Source organism: Grammomys surdaster, unplaced genomic scaffold (genome assembly GCF_004785775.1).
Source record: "Grammomys surdaster isolate TR1022 unplaced genomic scaffold, NIH_TR_1.0 141, whole genome shotgun sequence".
Taxonomy (NCBI): domain Eukaryota; kingdom Metazoa; phylum Chordata; class Mammalia; order Rodentia; family Muridae; genus Grammomys; species Grammomys surdaster.
Window position 1 is genome coordinate 2837561 of NW_021604599.1, and position 26560 is coordinate 2864120.

At 41.4% G+C, this 26560-nt stretch overlaps 2 protein-coding genes and 1 pseudogene across 3 annotated transcripts in view; all 3 read left to right on the plus strand.

Annotated features, from left to right (window-relative positions):
- The window catches only part of LOC114618391, a 6711-nt pseudogene extending 2827 nt beyond the window's left edge, over nt 1-3884 (plus strand).
- Nucleotides 3885-14904: 11020 nt separating this feature from the next.
- Nucleotides 14905-19414, plus strand: Ranbp6 (RAN binding protein 6). Of its 2 annotated transcripts, XM_028764044.1 has the most exons (2): nt 14905-15040; nt 16156-16342. In XM_028764044.1, exons 1-2 carry the CDS (start codon nt 14905-14907, stop codon nt 16224-16226), a joined length of 207 nt encoding a protein of 68 aa, XP_028619877.1. In that variant the 3' UTR covers nt 16227-16342. The 2 variants fall into 2 exon arrangements, with proteins under 2 accessions (XP_028619877.1, XP_028619876.1); XM_028764043.1 differs by having other exon boundaries at nt 14905-19414.
- Nucleotides 19415-21206: 1792 nt separating this feature from the next.
- Kiaa2026 (KIAA2026 ortholog) overlaps nt 21207-26560 on the plus strand; it is a 77670-nt gene continuing 72316 nt past the window's right edge. Inside the window, exon 1 of the mRNA XM_028764071.1 lies at nt 21207-22468. Within this exon, the coding sequence (XP_028619904.1) occupies nt 21879-22468 (590 nt within the window). The 5' untranslated portion in view covers nt 21207-21878. The remainder of the gene's footprint in view (nt 22469-26560) is intronic.

Genomic DNA, 26560 nt, shown 5'->3' on the forward strand with positions numbered 1-26560 from the left:
TTTTTTTTGTTTTTTTTTTTTTCGAGACAGGGTTTCTCTGTGTAGCCCTGGCTGTCCTGGAACTCACTCTGTAGACCAGGCTAGCCTCGAACTCTCGAACTCAGAAATCCGCCTGCCTCTGCCTCCCAAGTGCTGGGATTAAAGGCGTGCGCCACCAGCGCCCGGCCTGATTTTATTCTTAATGAAAAAATTTCAAATACATACAAAACCATGAATTAGACAAGAACCCTCTATTTACCCATCACCCTGCACAAGGAATTCTTATTTCGTCTGTAACACTGCCCACTTCACTACCACCACCTTCTCTCCCAACTTTTTTGAAGTAAAAAATTGTTATTTGCAATCAGATGTTGATTTTTGCCAGTATAACCAGCTCTGTGTTGTGTGGGTTCTGCTGTTTTATATACCAGACTATAACATCTTAATTAATGGACTTGCATTACATCTGCTAGAAATCTGTAACTTCCACTTAAAGTTTATGAATATTGCAACTTTCTGGCCTAATCTGTAGCAGGAGCATGGCTGCCTCTATGTAAAAGCTGGGGGCTGTGCAGCTGAAAAAGTATCTCCTGCAGGAGGACCTGCCTGAAAGACCAAGGATTGCTAGTGCAAACAATGCCAGCCAATCAGGAACTGCTGTTTAGAAGAGATGCTTTCTTGGGACCAATGGAGGCATGTGTGGAGGGTATTAAAGACACTCAGATGAGCTTGCTGCTCCCAGAGTCTGTGTTGTTGACTCTGCGCCAACTAGGGTTAGTTGGAGAGCTGACCAGGGCACAGGCAACACTAATTCACTCTCGTTGTTTCTCAAACCTCTAGAAAGGGCCTTTGTGGTTGTTCAAGCAGCTTGCTTGTCTGTTTCACTCTTACAGCAGGGGCGCCACCCACTGGTAAGATGTAAAATGCTGCCTCACACCGATTGTGGTCATTTGAATGGCAAGGCCCCATAGACGCAGATGTTTGCGTGCTTGGTTCCCCATTGGTGAAACTGTTTGGGGAGGGATCAGGAGGTGTGTCTCCGGTGGTGAGCTTTAAGGTTTCCAAAAGCGAAACCACTTCCATTTACCTCAATCTGCCTCCTGCTTGTGGATTAAAATACAAGGTCTCAAAGTACAAGGTCTTAGCTATTAGCTCTAGTGCCATGCCTTCCTGCTGCCGTGCTCCCCTCTTTGATGGCTAAGGACTCGCTTTGTAAAACTGTAAACCACCAAGAAACTCTTTGTCTGTAAGTTGCCTTGCCCTTGGTGTTAACAGCGTAGAAGCTAACAAAGACACTGACAGAACTTAAAATTCTTAACCATATTGTCCCAGTTTTTTTTTTTTTTCCGTTGTGATAAACACCATGACCAAAAGCAACTTGGGAGGAAAGGGTATATCTCATGTTAGAGTTTTATCCGGGGATGCTAAGGCAGGAACTCAGGGAAGGAACCAGGAGGCAGAACCCACAAAGAAATGCTGTTTACAAGCTTGCTCCCTCTGATTTGCTCAGCTACTTCTCTTATACAGCCCAAGCCTAGGATAGTACACTCAGAGTAGGATGAAGCCTCCTCCATCAGTTAGCACTTCAGAAAATGTCCCACAGATGTACCCACAGGTCAATCCAACAGAAGCACTTCCTTAGTTGGGAACCCTTTGCTGAGGGCCATGCAGGAGAAACAATAAACAGCTTTAGAACTCATGGAATTCGGCCCACTAGTTATCCCAGCCAAATGGGTGGGCCTCGGTGTGGCATGGCTCCGAGGACACGTGTCCTGAAGACTTCATGCTGTTATGGAGTTCTGCTATCCCTTAATATCCTGTTCTGCTTGCTGCCCTAATATTCCTCATAATTATACAATTATACAAAAACCTTAAGAGGGCTTCCAGTCCCTCACTAGGCAACATCTCTGGCATTCACAGTATTAATGGTTATCTCTTTCAGGCATTGCCGCTGGAGTAGAGTAATGATTCAGTGGCCACCCTAGAGAAGAACTTAGAAACGTAGATTGTCAGCCATGACCACCACCCTTAAAAAAAAAAAATTGGAAAAATAAAGTGAAGCTAGGTTGAGATGTTTTTACTACTGGCTCTGATGTATAAAATCTTAGGGGACAATTTGAAATCAGAAAGACACACTCTTAATAAGCCAGGGACCTTTTATGGTCAGGGAACAAGAACAATGGCAGCACTGGCTGACGTGACTCTCACTGAGGCTGGACTGGTGATGGCTGATTTCTTATACCTGTTTTTGCCCTCAGCTTCCTGATATGATTTACTAAGAATTGCTGATGAGTAGATGTGCATTTTTAGGATTTAAGGTAGATATGACTGATTTTTATATAAAAGTTTAGAGTTGTGATTCTTTTAAAATTCTAAAAGATTACTTTTAAAGATAAATAACAAAATAATTACTCTCTCTTTATAACCGAAAATTGCTGCCTGCCAGTAAGAGAAACTGGCTGAGAAAACTCCCTTATTTGCTCACACTTTGTTAATAATCGATCTCAAGTTGCTTAGTTGGGAATGTACATGAGTTTTGGAGAATAATTTGTTTTCTTTACCTGTGCTACATAATGTTATTTCTTGTAAAGGCATTGGGGAACACATTGCTTTTCATAATCATTCACTAGAAAAAAAACTAAAATCCGATCACACTGCTTGAAAGATTTTGCTGGGATATATAAGGTGTGAAGAAAGAATAAAGTATGGGAGCTGGGACATTGTTCCTTCCATCCGTCAACTATGTGCATGTATGTACATATGTAAAGCTTGTCTGGGTGTGTGTTGGAGCTTGCTCCATCACCAGTTGTGTGTATATGTGTGGGAATGTATGTGTATGTATGAGATGTTTGGGGCCTGCTTGCTGGAGCTTTGCTCTAACCACGCTATGTGTGAAAGTGTATATGTCTGTCTGTAGTTCTATATGTATGCATACATGTATGTACATATTTGTGTGTGTGAAGTTATTGGACTCTGCCTTTTGTTTTATCCAGTGTGTGTGTGTGTGTGTGTGTGTGTGTGTGTGTGAGAGAGAGAGAGAGAGAGAGAGAGAGAGAGAGAGAGAGTTTCCTCTATTTCTTTCTCTTTCTCCTCAGCCCCAAGGAATTAAAAGAGTTCATAGTTTTTCTGCTGCCCACATAGACTGCCAGCACCAGTAAATTAAACTTTGTTCCCTCAGAGAAGAGCCTGCTGAGTAACTTCTCTAATCACTGGCTGCCATAGGCAGCAGTTGCTGTAGGTATCTGAATCCACCCCTGTCAGTAGCTATAAGCACTGGCCCCCAAAAGGCTGCCTGCCTCAGTTTACATACCACAGATGCGAAAGCCAGTTATTGGCAGTTCCTCTTTCCAGGTGTGTCAGCTTGATTACTGACACTGACCACGACATGTGCCAAATAATTCTCCAGCACACTGGATTTCTGGAGTCCTTCTCAGATTAGTTTTAAATGGATATAGAGAAGATCACAGCACTTCCTTTGGACTCAAGTTACTAGCAAACCGCGTCTCAGCCTCGCCAGGAAACTACTAAAGTTCCTCCGGGATCAAGTAGAATTTTATAAGAACATAATGGACGGAGAGGAGAAAACCTACGGTGGCTGTGAAGGCCCTGAGGCTATGTATGTGAAATTAATATCTTCTGATGGTCATGAATTTATTGTAAAACGAGAACATGCATTAACATCAGGAACAATAAAGGCCATGTTGAATGGTCCAGGTCAGTTTGCTGAGAATGAAACCAAAGAGGTCAATTTTAAAGAGATCACTTCACATGTGCTATTGAAAGTGTGCATGTATTTCACCTACAAGATCCGCTATACTAACAGCTCCACTGAAATTCCTGAATTCCCAATTGCACCTGAAATTGCACTGGAACTGCTGATGGCTGCGAACTTCCTAGGTTGTTAAATAAAATAAATTATAATAAACTGTTTAAAAAAGAAAAAAGAAGAAGAACACAAAGAAAACAGATTGAATGGAAACACTGTTGCATCTTGGTGTCCATAGCTATAGCAGACTTGGAAGATGCCACTGTGGTTCCTACAGAAGCAATTCTTCTCTCTCATTCTTGTGATTAAGAATCATTATTCCAAAAAGACTTCTGGAATTTAATTGTCCTTTTGTCCTATTCGATGTAAATATTATATATTCCTTTATATTGAAGATATAAAGGAAGTCTCTATACAATAAAAATTGTCTACTTGGTCCCAGGTCAGCAGGTAAAGGCACTTGCTGCCGAAACTCATGACCTGAGTTCCAACCCTATGACCTACTTGGTAGAAGGAGAGACCTGATACCCTTCAGTTGTCCTCTAATTATTCTATCTCTGTCTGTCTCTGTTTATCAATAAATATAATTAAATTTTCTTAATTGATGATTTGGAGAAAAAATATTGAGTTGTGTGCCCAAGTTCTATAAATTCTAGAAATTTTGATGATTTTGTCAAGGAGAAAAAGTAGACTCCACAGAGTGGCTGAGACTGCTGTTCTGCAGTGTCCCAGTTACCCTGCATGCTTTGCAAAGCATACAAAGCGGTCAGAGTACAATTAACAGAACTCTTCTACTCCTCTAAAGAAAGTCGGCTACTGAGGTTTCTGATGAAGTCTCCAGGAGGGATAAGTAGCTCTTGATCCCACTAGAGGGCACTGTGATACTGGTCAAAAAGGGGCAAGACAGCCAACCCTCAAGAATGAGAGTCCCTCATAAATAACTCTCAAGGAAAAGGTCCGCACGTGACCTCAGGCAAAAGAGAAGAGAAAGCTAGAGGAAACAGCAACATTGTACATTTTTTCTAAACTCTTATCTTCTCTCATTTAGATGCTACAGTGATCTAGTGAAGTAAGTTTTATTATTCCTCATTTAAAATAAACAAAAAGGCATTTACTTTACAGATCTTCCCGAGTTCTCTAAGGACCAGCTGTAATTTAAAATAGTTACTCATGGCCGGGCGGTAGTGGCGCACGCCTTTAATCCCAGCACTTGGGAGGCAGAGGCAGGCGGATTTCTGAGTTCGAGGCCAGCCTGGTCTACTGAGTGAGTTCCAGGACAGCCAGGGCTACACAGAGAAACCCTGTCTCGAAAACAAAACAAAACAAAGAAATAGTTACTCATCAGTCTGAGGCCTTAATTACAATAAGCAGTGTCCCACTACTGACCCATAGTGACATGCTTGTGAAATAAATCTCATACTAAACCTGAGATATGTAGGGATTAGGCATTATTACTCATTACTCCAGCATAACATTGCCTATTTAAGGATCTGTTTAAATTCATTGAGAGCCAGGTGGGGTCATGTGGCAAGGACATCTGGTCTGAGTTGGGTTTTTGTTTATTTTGTTTTGTTGTTGTTTTTTCCAGAATCCAAGACTTCCTAATGTTATTTTATCTTGGTATTTAACAAAACACTTCTCAGAACATCTGACTTCTACCAAGTGTTAAATGTGTTTTTAAATACAACTTAATTCGAGAAAATAAATATATGTATACTCATTCCTCAAAAAAAAAAAATGCATTTTCTTCCTGATCAAAAAAATTATATAATGTCAAATGCCAGAGGTACAAACAGACAAAATTCTCTGCTTTTGTAAGGCTTACACTCTAGAGGAGAAGACAAATTATGAATATGATGCTATTATATACATAGTACACAGGAAGGTAAGTGCTAAGGAGACACACAGGGCAGAGAGGGCAGGCAAATGACCCCTCGAATGAGGTATACACATACTAAAGTCTGAGAAGCTCTGATGTAATGGAACAATGGTCTATAATGACATGGTGCAGACTAAGGGATGAAGGTGCCTGTCAAATGCAAACCAGCTCTTTGGGTAAACAGGGAAAGATTCCAGATCAGTCTTAGTGATGGTGTGTTGGGGGTGGGGTGTTAGGGCCAGACACTGACATACAAGTGCAGGCACATCCTAAGTTTATTTGGATGAGTTTCTTTGTTTTGTTTGTTGTTGTTGTTTGTTTGTTTTTTGAGATAGGGTTCCCGGGCTGTCCTGGAACTCAATCTGTAGACCAGCCTGCCTCTGTCTCCCAAGTGCTGGGATTAAAGGTGTGTGCCACCACTGCCCGGCGAGTTTCTTTGTTTTTAAGACAAGTTCTCACTAAGCAACCCTGGCGGACCTGGAACTTGCTATATAGACCAGGCTGGCCTTAAACTCACTGAGATCCCTCCTTGTATCTGTTTCCCAAATACTAGAATTAAAGGCATGAAGCTCTATACTCAGCCCCAAGATTTTTTTAACCTTATATTTTAGACATGAATACATATGTATACGTATGTGACTGCTTATGTGTATTAGTGTATTATTAGAAGAAATCTTGTTTTTTAAAATTGTGCTTATAATATTAGTCATTGTGTTGCTATTGTAAAAAAAATAAACTGTAGACCACAAAGGATATATCAGAAAGATTATATTCACAGGTAACCAAATTAAACTTTTGTCCAAAAATGTATGTGTTACTTCTTAAAATTAGAATGAAAATAAAAATGTAAAGCTCCCTGAACCTCATATTCCTTAGTCATTATTAAGCCCGGCTTCCTGTATCAAATTCCTGGGCCCTTCATTTCTTCTAAGCCTTGGCTATGATTCCAGCCATGGCTATCGATATCAAAGGTCCCTTCGAGGTTCCATTGTCTTTGCCCTGATAGTATCTCCTCTCAGGCTTATCTCTATAATTCCAGGCACCTCCAGTTCAACTAAGTTTTTTTGTGTTATTTTGTTTTGTATTAAAGCGCCATCCCATGGGTCTCATCAAGGAAAAAAAAAAGTAACTGGAGAACTCTCTCTGGGCTTCCATCACAGGAGCCCCCCTGCTGAGACGCTCATTACTCAAACTCAAGCAGAGTCTTGGAAGTTGGCAGCTGTCATACCACCTTGTTTTGCACATGCTGGTATTTTCCAGGGCTAAGAGCTATGCGATTAGCAAGTAGTCTCACCTTCAGACCATGAACATGAGAGGACCCAGCTCAGAAAAGCGTAGTTCCCCATCCCTACAGAACCTCCTCCATCTCCATAAGCCTGACAGAAACATCCACTCTCTCTATCTTAATTCTTTCCCTGAAAGAACACTCAACAATCTCCCTGTTCCCACTTCCCCACCCTTAACACAATCTCCTGGATGAGCTGAAGCTTCTACAGAGCAGAGAGAACTCTCTTCAGACAACTGCTCCTTTCCTTACAGATAGACCCTGAGGGAAAACAGTGTGCAAATGGCCTTGGGGAATGGAGAACAGAAAAAGTAGAGGAAATAGTCCCCCACTAATCAATGTTGCACAATTTTTCTATATTCATATTTTCGCATATTTAGCTGCCTCAATGATTCCGTGAAAAGAATTTATTATTCCCATTTGAAATGAACAAACTGGGTCTGGGGGAGTGGCTCAGAACCTAAAGCCTCACTGGAAAAGTGTGAGGACTAGAGCTGGGGCTCCAGAATCCACATGGGGTCCTCTGAGCAAGGCTGCCAGTCAGACTTGCCATAACTGACTGCTCTGGATTTGATTGACAGACCCTGACTTACAGAATAAGGTAGAAGTGCACTCAAGTATAATTTCCTACACCAACCTTGAGCCTCCACATGCAATGCAACATCCACCCCACAACCAGCTCGTACACATAAACTCATACACATGACAAATGGGGAGAGAGAGATTAGATAGATAGCAGATAGATAGATAGATAGATAGATAGCAGATAGATAGATAGATAGATAGATAGCAGATAGATAGATAGATAGATAGATAGATAGATAGATAGATAGATAGATGATAGAAAGAAATGGAACAAACGAGGGATCTAGTAAGATGGCTCAGTGGGTAAATGCCCCTGTCACTACAAACTTGATGACCTGAGATCAATTCTCAGACCCCACAGGGTGAGACCAACCTCTGTAAACTGTCCTCTGACCTCTACATACATACCTTGGTTCAGATACACAAATAAATAAATAAATAAATAAATAAATAAATAAATAAATCACACTTAGCAGTCAGCACTGCAGCTCTTGACACACACACCCCCACTTCAGCATCAGCTGACTCAGATATCTCTGTCTTTTCAGAGCTGGCTCTGTTTTAAACTAACTGACTGTTGGGGCAGCTTTATGCTGTGCTGAAAGGAACCATGAAGGGTTAGTTTTGTTTTGGTTTTGGTTTTTTGAGTTTTTTTTTTACTTATTCACTTTACATTCTGCTCACTGCTCCTTCCTGGCCGCCCCTCCTACAATCCTTCCTCCTATCCCCCCTTACCTACCTCTGAGCAGGTGAGGGCTCTCCTGGGTATCCCCCCACCTTGATGAATCAAGTCTCTGTGAGGCTAGGTGCATCCTATCCTACTGAAGCCAAACAAGGCAGCCCAGATAAAAGAACATACCCTACATACAGGCAACAGCTTTTGGGATAGCCCCTGCTCCAGTTGCTCAGGACTCACAGGAAGACCAAGTTGAACATCTACTACATATGTGTGGGGAGACCTAGGTCCAGTCTGTGTATATTCTTTGGTTGACGGTTCAGTTTCTGAGAGCCCCAAGAGTCCATGTTACTTGACTCTGTTAGTCTTCCTGTGGAGTTCCTATCCCCTTGGGGCCACAATCCTTCCTCTTATTCTCCCATGAGTCCACAAGCTCCATCCACAGTTTGTCTGTGGGTGTCTGCATCTGTCTGAGTCAGCCGTTGGGTGGAGCCTCTCAGAAGACAGCCATGCTAGACTTCTGTCTCATGCAGGGCTTTTGATGACTCTGAAACTCCATGTTTTCCTAGACAGGTTATATATTGCAACGAGGACTCCGGTACCAATTGTCCTTCCTCCAGCATCCTTTCACATTCACCGTGTTTCACACAGCTGTACAAGAAACACACCACTCCAAAAGAATCCAACTGAACCAAAGCATGAAGAATACATAGAAACGTCCTTTTGTTATTAGGGAAATGGTGGCTCTCCTTTCTTGGCCATTAATAAAATATTTTTAAGAGGGACCGAGAAGAAAACTCATCCATAATTATATTTAAGCTTGAGAGAAAGAGAACTAGGCAGGCAAACAGGAAATCTTGGCAGCTGCCTAGAAGAGGGAAATGGAAAAGAGGAAAGGCATGCCTTTTGCTATGGAGGCTGGCAAGCAGCTGCACGGACAAAGGGGTGTGGTGGGCTTTGGAGAAAGAGTGCTTTGGCCAGTGTAAGAAGGAAAAATTAGAAGAAAAGAAAAAAAAGTAGGCAGTGGTACTTCTCCAGCTCTGTCATCTATGACACACATACAGCCTGCCTTGTTGGCTCGGGTTGGCTCTACTCCACACCTGCTACTGTCCTCCATGTTTGTTCCATTATCCTGGTATTTTGAATGTCCTGGGTTCTCCACTGTTAACTGAAGCTTCACATACATATATATACACACATTCATACACATGTACACATCTTAAAAAGCAGATATATTGTGTTGTATAACTTTAACAATGGTCATAGGTCTTACCGTTCTACCCCCAACCCCTTAGGATACAGAGTAATGCATAAAGGCAGCTTATGTAAAATGTATATGAATAAAGCTAACAAGTAGCTGCAGAATATAACCCAAATCACAACACACAAGAATAACGTGATTATATTTAATCATTTATGAATGGCAGCTTTGATCAGAAAGCAGTTTTTAAGGTAGGTACAGGAAGCCAGGCATAGGAAGTCTCTGACCACACATCATTACAATATATGAAGTTACTTAGGTCTTTAAGAGTTTTGAGATTAATAGTACAATGTTGAGCCCACTGGGATTGTGGACAGACAGATTCCTAGATTCCTAGATTCAATGATAACCATTATAGGGCATGATAAGTCAAATCAGTGAAGTGGAATAAGGGGAGCTTATATCCTGGTAAAAAGAGTCCTTGCACCATTGCATTTCCTCCTGGATATGTAACTGGTGTCACAGCCAGTGTAAACATGGGTGCCAGATACAGAGTTTTCCACACTTTGTGGTAACCCACCAACTTGAGGGTTTCACTGATGTATTTGAAAAATGTTTTCAGTTCTGACTTTCTTTGTTCTGCTACTAAAAAAGCTCAATGAAAAAACTATTACAATATTGGAATATGAAATTAGGAATAACCTAAATCTATCCTCAGGCCACAATCACTCATACTGCGATGTTGAATAAACGATTCCTCCTTCTCTCAGAGGTGAGAGCTGTGTGTGTGTGTGTGTGTCTGTGTGTGTGTGTGTCTCTGTGTGTGTGTGTTTAAGGGTTACAAGAGGTTGCTGCCTTCAGAAAGGACCATTGCTGAGGCAACCCAGAGGAAAACAGAACAAGAAGAGATCCATCCCTTTTTGATCTCGCCTCTTTTTTTGTTTTTAACTGTCCAGTCTCTTGAGGTTCTTGTTGGTAGAACTCAACAAAGATCCAGCTATGAATGGAAGAACTTGTTTCCAAAGCCTAACCTTAGCATCAGAGAACAAATTATACAAGTGTAGATGGAGAGCTAAGAGACAACTGACAAATGGAACTTCTGGTTTCATAACAAAGTTTAAACAATGATTTTCAGTGGCTTTAGCCTACACGCCCTGGTTTGAAATTCCCAAGGTATGTTTCACCCGCTGGTCACCATTCCTTAGCTTCATCGTTTCATTCAGTGTTAACAGTGGAGTGATTTTCTGACTGAGGCAACCTTTTCACATTCATTAGGTGGAGTCTGCACAGAGCAGCAGTCACTCACCAATGAGCTTCTCAATCTGAATTACAATTTGTGCGGGAAAAGACAGGGGAAACTTGTCTATTCCTCTAAGTCCATTTTCAGAGTTGCCAACTCCAGAATCTTGAAAGATGACTAAGGGGTTAGTAACTTTTGATGTTAGAAACTTGTCACATTTGTTCATATTTTTGATCTCCTTTTAGTCTACTGTAGGCATTATTCTTTTTTTATATTGAGGTTGTCTTATGTTACTTAAAGTGTTGGTGGCATTTTTGTTTGCTTTTCCTGTATCTTTTTTAGTTCTGAATCATTCTTGAAAAAATATCAGCAAGACCAACTTAATTCTATCCCTCTCATTCGGCTCTATATCTCAGTTCTTCAGTGAAATTAGCAATTTATCCTGAATTTTCCACCACTTGGTAAGATGCTAACAGACACCTTAATTGTCTAGTGTTGAGCTACTCTGGGGAAATAATCTTGAGATGCCCTCTCTACCAATACAAAGATAATGTTCATTATAGAACTTAAAATTGTTCAATTCTAACCAAATTGGCAAGCCAGTTCTGGGTACTATGTAATAGTCTTTCCCCTACTTCTCAAGGCCAAAAGAAGGGATTAACAATGAAAAAAATAAATACAAGAGAATTATTCATTCTAAAATATAGAGAGCTAAGATTTTAAATCATCCTGTGGTTTTCTAAAGCAAGAAGTCATAAATGATTGCCCTAAAATGGGTTCAGTTTTGCTCCTACTACTGAAATTACAACTGTCATTTGAACATGTGGGGACCAGTGAAAGAACAAATTATGGACCCCAAGATTCGTCTATCTTGAGAGAAGCTTTCTCCTCCCAAAGAGTTAGCAGTGTGTTGACTGACACTAACACTACTTTTTATTCTTCTAGAAGTAAATAAGCTGGCAAATAACAGCATGCCATCAAAACAAGTGACTGGGTCAACTCGTGGGAAGGTGTCTTAGTCACCTTCTGGTTTAGTGTGTGCTGCTGAGGCCTTGACCTCTTTACTATCATCAAATTCAGCTACTGAGAATTTAGACTTTCTGGTTAACTGAATTAGGTAATTGATCTACTAAATGTCTATTCTTTACGAATCCGTTTTCATATTCTTGTCAAAGAAATCTTTCTATAATTTGATTCATACCACTTGACTCAAATCTTGTTACCTTTAGGAAAAGAACCCACATTTCTTAGTGTGGAATATGATACTTCCATCATCTGCTCTCTACTTACTTTCCTGCCTTGCTCCTTACTACCCCAGGCCCCTTGGGGCCCACATGAATGCTCTGACCCTGGAGCATTGGCAGAGAGCTGTCACAGTCTGCCTCAAGGCCTCTGCACTTCAGCAAGTTGTTCTGTCTACTTTGAACAGTTCTCCCCAACACTCCCTTCTCCAGAGAGCTAATTAGGACTCATTCTCAAAAGCCAGTCAGACATCACTTCCACCTGAGATTCCTGTCAACTCTGAAAATTGACTAAAAGAAATAATGAGGTCTCCGCCTGCCCTTTACTGAACAAATTGTAATTCAGATCAAGGGAATGCTGTTCTGTGCAAACTCCCAGCTGACGTCCTCTACACCCCAGTGGACTAGCTGCCTCCGTGATACCTGAGCAGAACTATTATCACACTAATTCCCTGAGTGTGTAGTATTTACTGTCTCCCATAAACATCTTCATGTAGTTGATCTTTGTGTGTGTGGTGTATGTTTGTGTTCATGTGGGTGTGTGTGCATTTGTGCAAGTGGAGGTCAGAGGCCAATTTCTGGTGCCTTCCTAAATGACCTCACCTTATTGAGAAAGGGCCTCTGACTGAACTTTGAGCTCATCGATTTGGCTAGGCTGGCTATTGAGCTCTAGAGATCTGCCTGTCTCTTCCTGCTCCCATATAGTAATGAGTTCATATATGTGCAGTGGGATGCCCAGCTTTTCTATGGGTACTGGGATCCAAACTCAGGTAGTCATCCTGTTCACATAGCAAGAACTTTACCAACTGAGACGTTTCCCAAGCTCCTCTTGTATTTAATTTTTGGTGTCTAGCATTATGATCCATAAGCTCCAGTGAATGTTTTCTGGTGAAATAAATGTACAACTAAACAATTTTTTAAAATTATGTTATCCATTTACATCCTAGTTGTCGCCCCTCCTTGGTCCCCCTCCCATTCTTCCTCCCCCTTACCTCTGAGAGGGTGCTTCCCCCAGACTTTCCCCTTCCCTGGGGCCTCAAGTCTCTCAAGGATTAAGTATATCTTCTCCCACCGAGGCCAGACCAGGCAGACCTCTGCTACATATGTGCCAGCGGCCTCAGACCAGCCCATGTATGCTCCTGGCTGGTGGCTCAATGACTGAACAATCTTAACAGCATTTTCAATTATTCTTTCAAGCTGTACTAATTTATATATACCCCCAATATAGTATAGCCAAGCTCCCTGGTGTTCCACATTTGCACAAGCCTTGGCACTGCCAATCACTTACATTCCAAACACTGGAGGGTCTGTCATTGGATCTCGCTGTGGATAAGTCCTTAGTATGCTAATGATGCAGCTGTAGGGAAAGCATTTCTCCAGAATTCATTAACATTCCCTAAAACTGCTGATGCAGAGATTTTACAGCTAAACTTTTTCTAGGAGCAGTAAGAAAAGCAGTGAGTCTGATACAAGATGAAGAACGGTAGGTAAGATCTTAGAATCGGAACAAAAATTGATTTGTTCCATAATTATAAAGTTTAGGTATTTATATAAAAGCTCTCTGTGCTTATTAATTATCCATGCTTGAGTTACAGTTCTCAGAATTCTAGTACAGTAGTTTGGAAGATGGTCCTAACATCTGTATTTTAAAATAAACACCCAAAATGCCTTTGAAACAGTCCACAGAATGAAAAACACTGTTCAGAGACTAGTTTCATATTACAAATTAATTCATGAGACTACCTATTTGGTCAGTCATCTTGTTAAGGTGAAAACTAGCCTTTCTCCGATTCGTGTGTATATGCAGCAGAATTTCACAAAACTGAAATTCAGATTTCTTGGCAAAGTTTAAGACAGAACACAATAAGTAAAGGTCTCTGATGATGTTGCAAAAGCCAGAGCAGTTATAGGGGAAGTTCTGTGGTGACAGAAGGTATCCCTGCCTTAAGAATAGGTAGAACTTAGACTCATCTGTTATCTTAGGAAAGGCCTCACTCAGCCTCCCTGGCTCATCATCTCTTGCTTTAAAGTGGTACTTCATCTGTCTTTATCAGCCTTACAAAATTACCTAAGGCTGAAATGAGTGTGACAATGGCTGACAGAGAGGAAGATGTGATCACAGACTGTTACACCTTATAATTATGGTTTTAAATAACTCATCTGCCTAAATTAAAGACACATAGCCTCAGGAAATTTGTTCTTAGGATAACCTTTGCAGTTTCCAATCAATGGGTAATTAGGATTCTAATAACTTAACTGTCATATTACAGTTTAGAAACATGTAAGGAAAATCTTGCGAAACAAAAATACAAAAGTAATTTATATAGAAGACCAGGATTCAAGAAGCTTCGTTATTACTGCAGGTCATCTTCCACCTTACTTACTTGTCTGTCCCACTCTCTGTTATAATCCACAGGACAAGAAATTTTAATGTGCGCCTGAGTTTGAACATCACTGTTTTACTTCTTTGGGTGTGGTAATGGGGAGGAAATCGTTATCTTTTAATTGACCGTATTTTGCAAAACAGCTTTATTATGGTTTTCCTCATTATACCCAATTAACAATTTTAATTGTATAACTCAGTAGTTCTTAGTACAACGGAATGGCATTGGGGAACCCATCATCACTATCAAATGCAGAACATTTTTATCAATTCTCAAAAAGAAATCCCCAGACAGCAATTATATGCCATTCTTCCCTCCTCCCCCACTCCATAGCAAGTGCTAATTAAAGTCCGTATAGACGTGCTTATCCGAGGTCTTTTATAAGAAATAACGGTATCATACAGTATGTAGACTTTCGGAGCGAATTTCTCTCCATCTTCTTCCTGCTTCTTCAGGCGCACGAGGATGAAAAACATAAGGATGATACTCCTAATAGGCACTCAGCTTCCTCCACACTGTAAAACCCGGACCCCTGCCTTCCAGCTTCAACTCGCTGCAGCGGAGGGAGCCGCTGCCCCACCCATCCCCGGTGTCGCCTCACTGACGTCACGCTCCCAGCCGCAGACTCCCTCCCTCCTTCCCGGTCGCGGTAGCTTTGACAGGACGCGATGGCGGCGGCCGGGTCGGCTGGGTTGCCGGCGACCGTGTCTGAAAAGCAGGAGTTTTACCAGCTTCTGAAGAACCTGATCAATCCAAGCTGTATGGTGCGGAGGCAAGCCGAGGAGGTCTATGAGAATATCCCAGGTCTGTGTAAGACTACATTCCTCTTAGACGCCGTCCGAAATAGAAGAGCAGGTTATGAGGTGAGACAAATGGCTGCCGCACTGCTACGACGGCTTTTGTCCTCTGGGTTTGAGGAGGTCTATCCAAATCTACCTCCTGAAGTGCAGAGGGATGTCAAGATTGAACTGATACTGGCCGTTAAGTTAGAAACACATACTAGCATGAGGAAAAAGCTTTGTGATATTTTTGCGGTGCTGGCCAGGAATTTGATTGATGAGAATGGCACTAACCATTGGCCAGAAGGTCTGAAATTCCTCATTGATTCGATCCACTCTAAAAATGTGGTTCTGTGGGAAGTTGCACTTCACGTTTTCTGGCACTTTCCTGGGATTTTTGGGAACCAAGATCGTCACGATTTGGATATCATCAAGAGGTTGTTGGACCAATGTATTCAAGATCAAGAGCATCCAGCGATCAGGACATTATCTGCTAGAGCTGCAGCTACGTTTGTCCTTGCTAATGAAAACAATATTGCTCTATTCAAAGACTTTGCAGATTTGCTTCCTGGAATCTTGCAGGCTGTGAATGATTCCTGCTACCAGGATGATGATTCAGTGCTAGAATCCCTTGTTGAGATTGCAGATACTGTACCTAAGTACTTGGGTCCCTATTTAGAAGATACTCTGCAGTTGAGCCTGAAGTTATGTGGAGACTCTAGGCTTAGTAATCTGCAACGCCAGCTGGCTCTGGAAGTAATAGTGACCTTATCTGAAACTGCAACTCCGATGTTGAAAAAGCATACGAATATTATTGCACAGGCTGTGCCTCATATATTAGCAATGATGGTTGATCTTCAAGACGATGATGACTGGGTAAATGCTGATGAAATGGAAGAAGATGATTTTGACAGCAATGCAGTTGCTGCCGAGAGTGCACTAGACAGACTGGCTTGTGGACTCGGTGGAAAAATTGTTTTGCCAATGACCAAGGAGCATATCATGCAAATGCTTCAGAGCCATGACTGGAAAAGTCGGCATGCTGGATTAATGGCCTTATCAGCCATCGGAGAGGGTTGCCATCAGCAAATGGAGCCAATTCTAGATGAAACGGTTAACTCGGTTTTACTTTTTCTTCAGGATCCTCATCCAAGGGTAAGGGCTGCTGCCTGTACTACACTTGGACAGATGGCTACAGATTTTGCACCTAGTTTCCAAAAGAACTTCCATGAACTAGTGATAACAGCTTTGTTGCGAACCATGGAAAACCAAGGTAATCAGCGTGTGCAGTCTCGTGCAGCTTCTGCTCTTGTTATTTTTATTGAAGACTGCCCCAAATCATTGCTAGTTCTATATTTGGAAAATATGGTAAAAAGTCTTCATTCCATTTTGGTAATTAAACTTCAAGAGCTGATCCGGAATGGAACTAAGCTGGCCTTAGAACAACTTGTGACAACCATCGCCTCGGTTGCAGATTCGATAGAAGAGAGCTTTATTCCATATTACGATATATTTATGCCCTCACTCAAACACGTTGTCGAGCTCGCTGTTCAAAAGGAACTCAAGCTTCTTCGAGGAAAAACTATTGAGTGTATTAGCCATGTTGGACTTGCTGTTGGGAAGGAAAAATTTATGCAAGATGCATCGAATGTGATGCAGTTACTGTTGAAGACACAATCAGACTTAAATAACATGGAAGATGACGACCCTCAGACTTCTTACATGGTTTCAGCCTGGGCAAGAATGTGTAAAATCCTTGGCAAAGACTTTGAGCAATATCTTCCACTGGTTATTGAGCCTCTTATCAAGACTGCTTCAGCTAAACCTGATGTCGCTCTCTTAGACACGCAGGATGTGGAGAATATGAGTGACGATGATGGCTGGCAGTTTGTAAACCTTGGAGACCAGCAAAGCTTTGGAATCAAAACTTCAGGACTTGAAGCAAAAGCAACTGCTTGCCAGATGTTGGTTTACTATGCTAAGGAGTTAAGAGAAGGATTTGTGGAATACACAGAACAAGTTGTGAAGATGATGGTTCCTCTGCTGAAATTTTATTTTCATGACAATGTTCGAGTGGCAGCTGCAGAAGCCATGCCCTTTCTCTTGGAATGTGCAAGAATTCGTGGCTCAGAATATCTTTCACAGATGTGGCAGTTTATATGTGATCCCTTAATCAAGGCAATTGGAACCGAACCTGATACAGATGTACTCTCAGAAATAATGAATTCTTTTGCCAAGTCCATTGAGGTAATGGGAGATGGTTGTCTCAACGATGAACACTTGGAAGAACTGGGAGGAATTTTAAAGGCAAAACTTGAAGGGCACTTTAAAAACCAGGAGTTACGGCAAGTAAAAAGACAAGAAGAAAATTATGACCAACAGGTTGAAATGTCTCTTCAAGATGAGGATGAATGTGATGTTTATATTCTGACCAAAGTATCAGATATTTTGCACTCATTATTTAGTACTTACAAGGAAAAAATTTTGCCATGGTTTGAACAGCTACTCCCATTAATTGTAAATCTAATTTGTTCCAGTCGACCATGGCCAGATAGACAGTGGGGACTATGCATATTTGATGACATCATAGAGCACTGCAGTCCAACCTCATTCAAATATGTTGAGTATTTTCGGTGGCCGATGCTTCTCAATATGCGAGACAACAACCCTGAAGTCAGGCAAGCTGCGGCTTATGGACTGGGAGTTATGGCTCAATTTGGTGGAGATGATTATCGTTCTTTGTGTTCAGAAGCCGTTCCACTCTTGGTAAAAGTTATTAAGTGTGCAAATTCCAAAACCAAAAAAAATGTGATTGCTACAGAAAACTGTATCTCAGCAATCGGAAAGATTATGAAATTTAAGCCCAACTGTGTAAACGTGGATGAAGTTCTCCCACACTGGCTATCATGGCTTCCGCTGCATGAAGACAAAGAAGAAGCTATTCAGACTTTGAATTTTCTCTGTGACCTAATTGAAAGTAACCATCCAGTTGTGATTGGTCCGAATAATTCCAATCTTCCCAAAATCATCAGTATAATTGCAGAAGGAAAAATTAATGAAACTATTAGCCATGAAGACCCCTGTGCCAAGCGCCTAGCTAATGTTGTCCGTCAGATACAGACTTCTGAAGAATTATGGTTGGAATGCACATCCCAACTCGATGATGAACAGCAGGAAGCTTTACAAGAGTTACTTAGTTTTGCTTGAAGCAATTTAATACCATCCATCATAAAAGTAGCTACAACGTGTTGTGAGTGGATTCATTACAAATGAGAGATACCACCTCTCTCTGCTAAGCATACTTCCGTGTTTCTCCAGGATTAGTGTTAAGGTCTTCTGTTTATTTTGCACGTGTCACCTCTTAAACTGTGGTTGTAACTTGTGCTTCCAGTTGTCCTGGAGTTATTTGTCACCTTTTCCCTATTTAGTGTGAAATGTATAAATCGCTATTTGTCTGAACTATTGATGCTGGGCAGATGGTATACTTGGTGCCAAGATGTCTGTGACTGTCACAAGATGCAAAAAGCTCATGAAGAAAGGGAGACTTCCAGAATAAATACTTCTGGAATTGAGGGTGAAGAATACAGTGGCAGAGTTGTTCTTCCTTGGTAACACTTCTGTCTGTTATGGTGAGGGAAGGATGCTAGAACTGAGCGTGTCAAGGTACTGCAGTGGGTGTAGGAGTTGTTTTCTATAATATAAGTGAACTTTTTGATATGGTACTCCTGAAAAGTGGTCAGGACATGTGTAAATTCTAGTTCCTAATGTGTCCAGCTGAGAGTCAGAAGAACTTTTAAATCTCCATAACCAAACTGGTCTTAAAAAATTATCTAGAACTGAAACACTCATGGATGTAGAGGAAGACATTTAACACCGAAAGCATTTGACAGACTATAACAGCGTAATAAAGACTAAATAGTCAGTGTTTGTGGAAGTCAGGTATTGTTACGTTTTAGCCAAGTATTACTTTGTGTTTGTATGTCATATCTCCGTTACCCCTAATTCAAACATTAAGGAAAACCTTTATTCAGAATGGGGGTTATTTAAATAGAGTTCTGTTTTGAAGCAGTTCCTAACAGATTCTACAGAAACAGTGAAACAAAATGTTATCCTTAAACATTTAAAAGAAAAGAGCTTTAAGACTAGTCATATATCGGTGTATGTGCATTACAAAACAGCTATCAATTTAGGGTTAATTACATTAAATGGAATGTCTTTAATGTTGAAGGGGTTTTTTGTTAGGATAGAAAAAAATTCTACTTAACAGAACTTCATTCAAAACTTACAAACAAGAATGTCTGCTGTGACTTCCTGAGTCTATTGTGAGTACTGTGTGTGTAACAGACCAAATATGTCCAAACCAGTAAGTGCTCAATAAATTGTCAGTGTTACTACTGTTGATTGTTCTTCTGCTGTGTTCTTTCTTATACTTTAGAATTTATTTTACATGGAATTTCCTCCCTACTAGGTCTATCTAGACTACTGCAGACAGGAATATAGTTAGGATTGTAGATAGTTCAGAATTTGATATATACTGTAGTTACAATTGCATTGAAAATAAATAGAAAAGTAGCTACCTTGAAGTTTATGTTTTCTCTGGGTGGTGGAACTAAATGGCAACTTTTTCTTTTATCTATAGTTTACCTACCAATACCACTTTTCTTACTAATAAGGTTTTTTTAAGTCCAAGAACCTCATTTTTCTTTCATAATAACTAGGATTCGTTCACAAATAGAGTTAAGGTTCCTTCTACTTATCTATAACTCTTTCTCTTAAGAAATCTTTCGTCAATATACTCTTTTCATTTCCTGTAGTTTTGTGAAAATCTGACAAATGATTTGTAATTGGGCAATTGGAGTTTTGAATTACGAGTTCTTGAATTTGAATTTTGTCAAACTTTTCCTAAGTGTTAGTTTCCTCATCTGAAAGATAGCCTAATATGTACCTTATGTGGTTGTTGTGAGAGTCAAAAAAGACAATGACTATCAAGTGCTTAGCAGCACGAGATTCAGAAAGTGGACGCTATTGTGTAAAGTTTTTAAATAAGTCTGGTGGCTAAAAGGTGACGTTTGCTTGAGTTTGGTTGGCTTTAGATTTGTGAGCTTTGTTAGAAGAAATGAAGGTAAGCCTAACCAGACATGTTTGCCAGTTGCTGAAGTACAACTGGCTCCACATTTTTTTTACTCATTAGTTGAGGTATCTCTAAGAGAAAACCATAAATGCCAGGTAAAGACATGCATGTGCATAAGTCTCTCTCTCTCTCTGTGTGTGTGTGTGAAATACTTTAAAAACGTGTATTCCTGTTGCAGTATTTTACCTACAACTGGTATTTAATTTACTGAGCCCCCACAAGAAAGTTTTAAGCTATTTCAGTTTTTCAGTCCTTTAATAGTTAAAGTTTTTGTTTATAGAGCTGTAAACCATTTTGAGGATGAGACTGTCTCAATCATTTAGTTATGAATATCATGTTTAAATTGCATTTCTATAGTTTTGGTTTTATGTTTCCAAGTTTCAAGCAAGTAAATCTGATTAGAAAACAGTAACATTTATTTGGGGTTCGTTAATTTCCCCCTCATTTTAAACAACACGTAGCGAGATTTTAAAACCACACCAATGACAAGCTGTACAGCTTAGAGTAGACATATGGAGACAGTTTAGTGGGATTGCATTCTCTCACATTCTGAGCCGAACTCAAGAATACAGGTGTTTTTCGGTTTTTAAATTTCAATAGAAAACAGGATTCGCTTTCGGGCACTAGAGTTCTACAGACTATCACTCTTCTTTGGGGAGTCCTTAAACTTTCTTTCTAAACTTTTCTAAATGCTGTTTTTATGTAAAAGTAAAACCAGTCACAAGGAAGGAGAGGTAGAGGATTTAATCTTGTTTCTTCTCGTTATTCATTTGTGTTAGCAAAGGTTATTTAGTAACTGCCTTGAGAAAACTAATATTAAAGCTTTTAGGACTAGTAAGGGTCTCTGGCCAAAAGAAAACTTACTCTATTGATCGCCTTCCAGACTGTGCAATAGCGCAGGCGCTGTTTCTCCCTCCACCCCACCCCTTACAGAAGTCCGCATATTGATGACATCATTAGTCCGCGCAACACACTCGGCCTCCGGGCCTGTAGGGGATCCAAGTCCAGGTCTTTGCGTAGCAGGGCGGGACCAAAGGGGGCGGGGCCATCCCGTGCTACTACGCATGCGCGCCGGGAATGGCGACGGTACCTCTTTCTTTGCTTCTCTACACGGCTCTCCCCGGCCGGGGGGGCTGAGTGCCCTCCCCCTTTCCTCTCCGCCCCTCCCCTTACCCCCTCCCGCCCAGCGGGGCTTCTAACTGACAGTTGTCGCCCGGCCCGGTCCGTGCGCCGCCTCCTCCTGCCCAGGTCCCCCGCAGGTAGACAGGGGCGGGAGGGGGTGTGAGGGAGAGGAGGAGCCGGCGCCGCGGCGGCCCGGGGCTGCGGCCCACTCGGGAAGGAGCAGAACCCTCTTACTCCTCGCCCCCTCCCAGCGCCCCGTCGGCCCGGGAGGGGGTGGGGCGCCGAGGCCCCGCCGGCCCGGCCGGTGAGCGGGCGGGAGGGGTGTGTAGGGTGAAGCCGGCGCGGGCCGCGCGCCGCCGGGGGGAGGGGAGAGGAGGGCACCTAGCTCTCCTCTCCCCCCCTCCCCCGCGCGCCATGTAACCCCGCCCCGCGGGCGCGAGCCTGAGACCCCCGCGCGCGCGGGTCCCGGCCGGCGACTGAGGAGAGCAAGGCCCGATGCGGCGGGGGCTGCGCGGCGCCGCGGATCTCTGAGGAAGCGGCCCGCGCTCACGCGTCCCCCGGCGCCTGGAGCGGCCGCTCCTCTCAACCCAGCCTGGGCCTGCCGGGGGGCATGAGCGTGCCGGAGACACCGGGGGAGATGGAGCGGGCCACGGAGGAGGAGCGGCCGCCACCGCCGACCGGAGACGTGAACGAGGAGGAGGTGGTGGCAGCGGCGGCCCGGGCCTCGGGGCTGGTCCGCAGGAGGAGTGACTCCTCGGTGAACGACGAGGAGGAGGAAGCGGCGGCGGAGACGACGGTGGTCGCGGGCGGTGGCTGCAAGGAGCAGGAGCTGACCTACGAGCTGCAGCAGGGCTACCGCATCCTGGGCGAGTTCCTGCAGGAGAAGCACCGCGGCCTCACCGCCCCTTTCCTGCAGCCCTTGGGGGGCGTTGCCGCCGGGGAAGAAGAGGTGGCCGAAGGGCGGCGCAGCGGGAGCCGGGGCAGCCGCGTCCTCCCGCAGCAGCCCGGCCAGGGCATGTGTCTGTTGAAGATGGAGGAGAAGTTCTCCAGCGGCCAGTACAGGGGCATCACCGAGTTTGTGGCGGACTTCAGGTTGATGCTGGAGACGTGCTACCGCCTACACGGCGTCGACCACTGGATCTCCAAACAGGGCCAGAAACTGGAGATGTTGTTGGAGCAGAAGTTGGCGCTTCTCTCTCGGTAAGCTAGCCCGGTCCCCGGTGGGACTGACAGACCGACACAAACACACCCGCACACGTGTCCGAGGAGGGGCCGGGCCAGGGCCTGGGGGGCGGCGCTGATAGGTGCTGAGTTGGTGCTGGAACCGCAGGAGGAGGAGCAGCCGCACTGGGCGCGGGACCAGAGGGGTGTGGTGGGCCCAGCGTGAAGGGTGAGCGCGCGCACGCCGAAGCAGGGGAGGTAGCCCCCGTCCTGTGAACCCCAAACTCGGATAGCAGGTAGAGATGTAAGAGCTACGAGAGTAGGTGGAGGAAAAGCTTTTTGTAGGATGGAAGTTGAACCCGCTACTTGTAGACAGTTTTAGCTTGCCATTTACCACGGCACGTGGGGCGAAATCCCTTCAGAAAAATAATTTTGCTCGTAGAGAAAGATGGTTGAACAAAATTTGTATCTTTTACTATCGGTTTCAGCCATTTGAAATTTTAAGTGTTATTAAATGTTTCCGTTTCATGAGGAAATTGGATGTTTGCAGTGACAAGAAGTGAACGCACCAACGCAACGTATTTAAGTTTAGACTTTCATGGTGTGGGTCAGTCTGTTGGTCTGTCTGTGTCTTTTTCTTTTTCCAGTGCTAGGTAGAACAGAGGGTTTCAAGCATACTAGACAAGCACTCTACCACAGAGCTAAGAACCCAGCCTCAGACATTGCTTATTCTACTAGAAATTAGGTAATTCAAATTATACAGTGCTTTTGATATACACCATCTATATATATGTTCCCCTCTTTTAGTAAGAGAAAAATAAGTTAACATAGGACACTGAAGGTATTTCATACAATAATCACTATATAGTGAACATGAACCCAGTTAATTTAACTTTTTCAGTAGTAAAGGTTTTAAATATTAGAAATGTTAATTAAAGTGGATTAATTAATTAACAAGCTTTTTTTATTTTGCGCGTATGATAGAGTGTATGTGCACTAAGGGGGGCATGATCATACAGTGGAAATCAGGTGAAAGTATCTGGCATCTGCTATCACTATACATTTTCCTTTGGAAAAACATGAGATTTGCATTTTTTTTTTTTTTTTTTTTTAGAGACTGGAAGCTAGCAAGCCCCAGCCAGCCTCCAGTCTTCATCTCCCTTGGAGCAAGGGTTACAGGTTTGTTCCATGGTAATAGGATTTAAGCTCAAGTCCTCTTAATTGGACAGCAAGAGCTGTTAAGTGCTAAGCCATCTCTCCAGCTCCTGGTATAGGGGTTTGAGTATTTATTACCGGGATGAGCTTGATTGATTGGCTTTTTTGGCCTGTTTCCTTGTCTATAAAATGGAATCTATAAAATATTATCTACTTAAAAAGGTTGCTGTGAGGAACTAAATGATTTTTTTAAAACAAAGTCAATAATATCAGTCATGTAATTCAATGTATTAATAAGCACGGTAGTGCAATAGAATGAATATTATCTCAAATCTGAACTTGGGTATTATATAAAATATGTAAAATAATCTGTTATTCATTTGTCTTTGGCTTCTCATATGCTATTTTCAAATCTATTACTAATTTCACTAAAAGAATAATATAGTGAATGTTAACTCATTAAAAGGTACATTCTCTTTAAACAGACTAAAGTTGTTTTTGCATCCTCTAGTGAAATAGAAGAATTATTTGGTAATAGGTTAAATGTTTACAAATTAGCCTTGTAAGTTAGTTTTAATATTTGTATTTGGTGATTTTTTTTTTTTACTGTGTTACTCTTTACAATGCATTGTGAAGGAAATGGCACATATTTAAAAAGCAGTCCATTCGAATGTCATAAATTTTAAAAACTTTTTTAAAAGAAAATTTATTTTTAACTTGGGGAGAGGGGGTTATATATGCATGTGAGTGCAGTTGCCTGTGAAGGCCACAGTTGTCAGATTCACTGGAGCTGAAGTTACAGGTAGTTGTAAGCCACCTGAAGTGAGTACTAGGAATCAAACTCTTGTCCTCTGGGAGAGAGCAGTATGTGCTCTTAATCATCTGAGCCATCTCTCCAGTCCCACATGTCATTATTTTTAAATAGCTAAATATACTCCAAACTGGTGTCACAGGATTTTAAACACAGAAGGAACCTTAGATTTCTTGTAATCCACCTAGTTTTACAGATGGCAAAACCAGCATATAGAATGAGACAGAATAGATATATGAAAGTTCTAAAAGGTAGCATGTAGATACAGCTAAACGATAGATATATTCAAATTTACTGTATGTATAACAAATCTTTGTCCTACAAAATGACAGGTTATTCTTTAATCTTTTGCATAAAAATGTATAAATATTATTATTCTCAACAGCTTATGCCCAGAAGTATCCCCATTTGGTCTACACTTAGAATTTAAACTTGTAATGTTGTAAAGTTAATAAAAAATAGATGTCTCTGATTTATTAAAGAAATAAAAATTCATGCATTTTAGTAGCAAAAGTAATGTGATGGTCTCAAATAGATAGTTTTGAGTCCCTCGTGGTTTCGTGCCAGTATTTGATTTATGCAAACATTTTCTAAGTGCTAGACTATATTTGTGGATACTAAATTTTTTTTTTTATATTAGCTTAAAATCTGAATCATAACTAAGCAAGCACTTGGAGTGGGCAGAACTAAGTAAAAGCTACAGCTTCTAGGAATACAAGTTGTATAGATGTTCAAGAACAGTATTCTACAGACTTTTTATGTGATTATAATTTTCAGAAAATAGGTGATTTTATGAGTATCATAAAGTTGTATGTGGTATGTTAGTAATTAAACCAGTATCACATATTATCTAAGTTTTATCTTCTGATATGTATTTCTTAGACACTGGGTTATTATTTTCAAATGGTAAAAATTACTTTAAAGTTGTTACATATAAGGAGCTGGCAAGAATACTCAGTGAGAAAAGGTATTTGCTGCCAAGCCTGAGTCCTGATTCGATCTCTGGACTCCTATGATAGAGTAGAGGGAGAGAACTGACTCCTGAAAGTTGTCCTCTCTCTTGTGGCATACACAGCCTCTTCCATAAAGACATGTAAAAATATTTTTATTTTATTTTGACCTGCTACATACACTGTTGAGCAGTTGATGAGGTATTAGGTAAAGAGGATGCCACATTATCATTAGTGAGCAGCCTGGTGGTAATGGTACTATGAACAAGTTATAACAAATCTCTGTTTCATCATCCATACAGTGACAGTGAACGATAAGCTAGATTAGTTGATAGTATAAGTATTTCTGAATTTATTGATGGAATTGACTGGAAATCTTGGCTTAGCTTATAAAGTACTCTTATGTGTTCCACGGGAACATATTTTGGGAATACTGTGATGAGCTGTATTCTAGAGTATTAAAGGTATATAGACGTGGTATAAACTACTGGTGTGGGGCATGAGTGAAGTTTAAAATATCTTATGTCTTATTCAAGACATTGTAGTTTTGAAATAGATGAAATTGATATCATTGAATATGTATTTGAGCAGTTCTGTACTAGATAGTGCATAAAATCCTCTAGATATATTGGTAAACATTATCTTACTCCTTCAGGTTGACAGGTGAAGAGAAACACACAGATCTGGAGACAGGAAAATACAGTGTTGGACAAGGGTACCAAGGCAGAACTTTATATGAGAATTGTTGGTCTTTAGCAGTCTTTTGGGAGAGAAAAAGATTTATAAAAGATTGTGATTAAAGTGTATATACCATATATTGAAAGCTGGGCAGCTTGATAGAAGGCTAGAAAGAGTATATTATGGCACCAATAAAAGGTATTATTTTCAGTACTGTAAACTTTACCTAAAGTTTCTGTCCCACTTGAAAATGTTAGAATATTGTAGATCTCTTATAATAAAAATGCTTTGGTAGAGTACAGTGTGTTTTTACTTTGTAGCCTATCAATATGGTTGTAAATTCCAGTACTATGGCCATATACCCGAGAAAAACAATTTTAAGTTTTATTCTAATTTATATTTGTATTTTAGCTTTCAGATCACTTTTAGACTATTTTCTTAAAATTAGAATTACTCAAAACAAATAATCATTTTTAGTGACCACAACCTTGTATAATATTACACATCTTTAACATTCTTATTAAATTACCTGAGCTT

Bases quoted from the DNA above. Each gene is read 5' to 3' on its own strand.
- Ranbp6 (XM_028764043.1), top strand. From the start codon at position 14,905: ATGGCGGCGGCCGGGTCGGCTGGGTTGCCGGCGACCGTGTCTGAAAAG.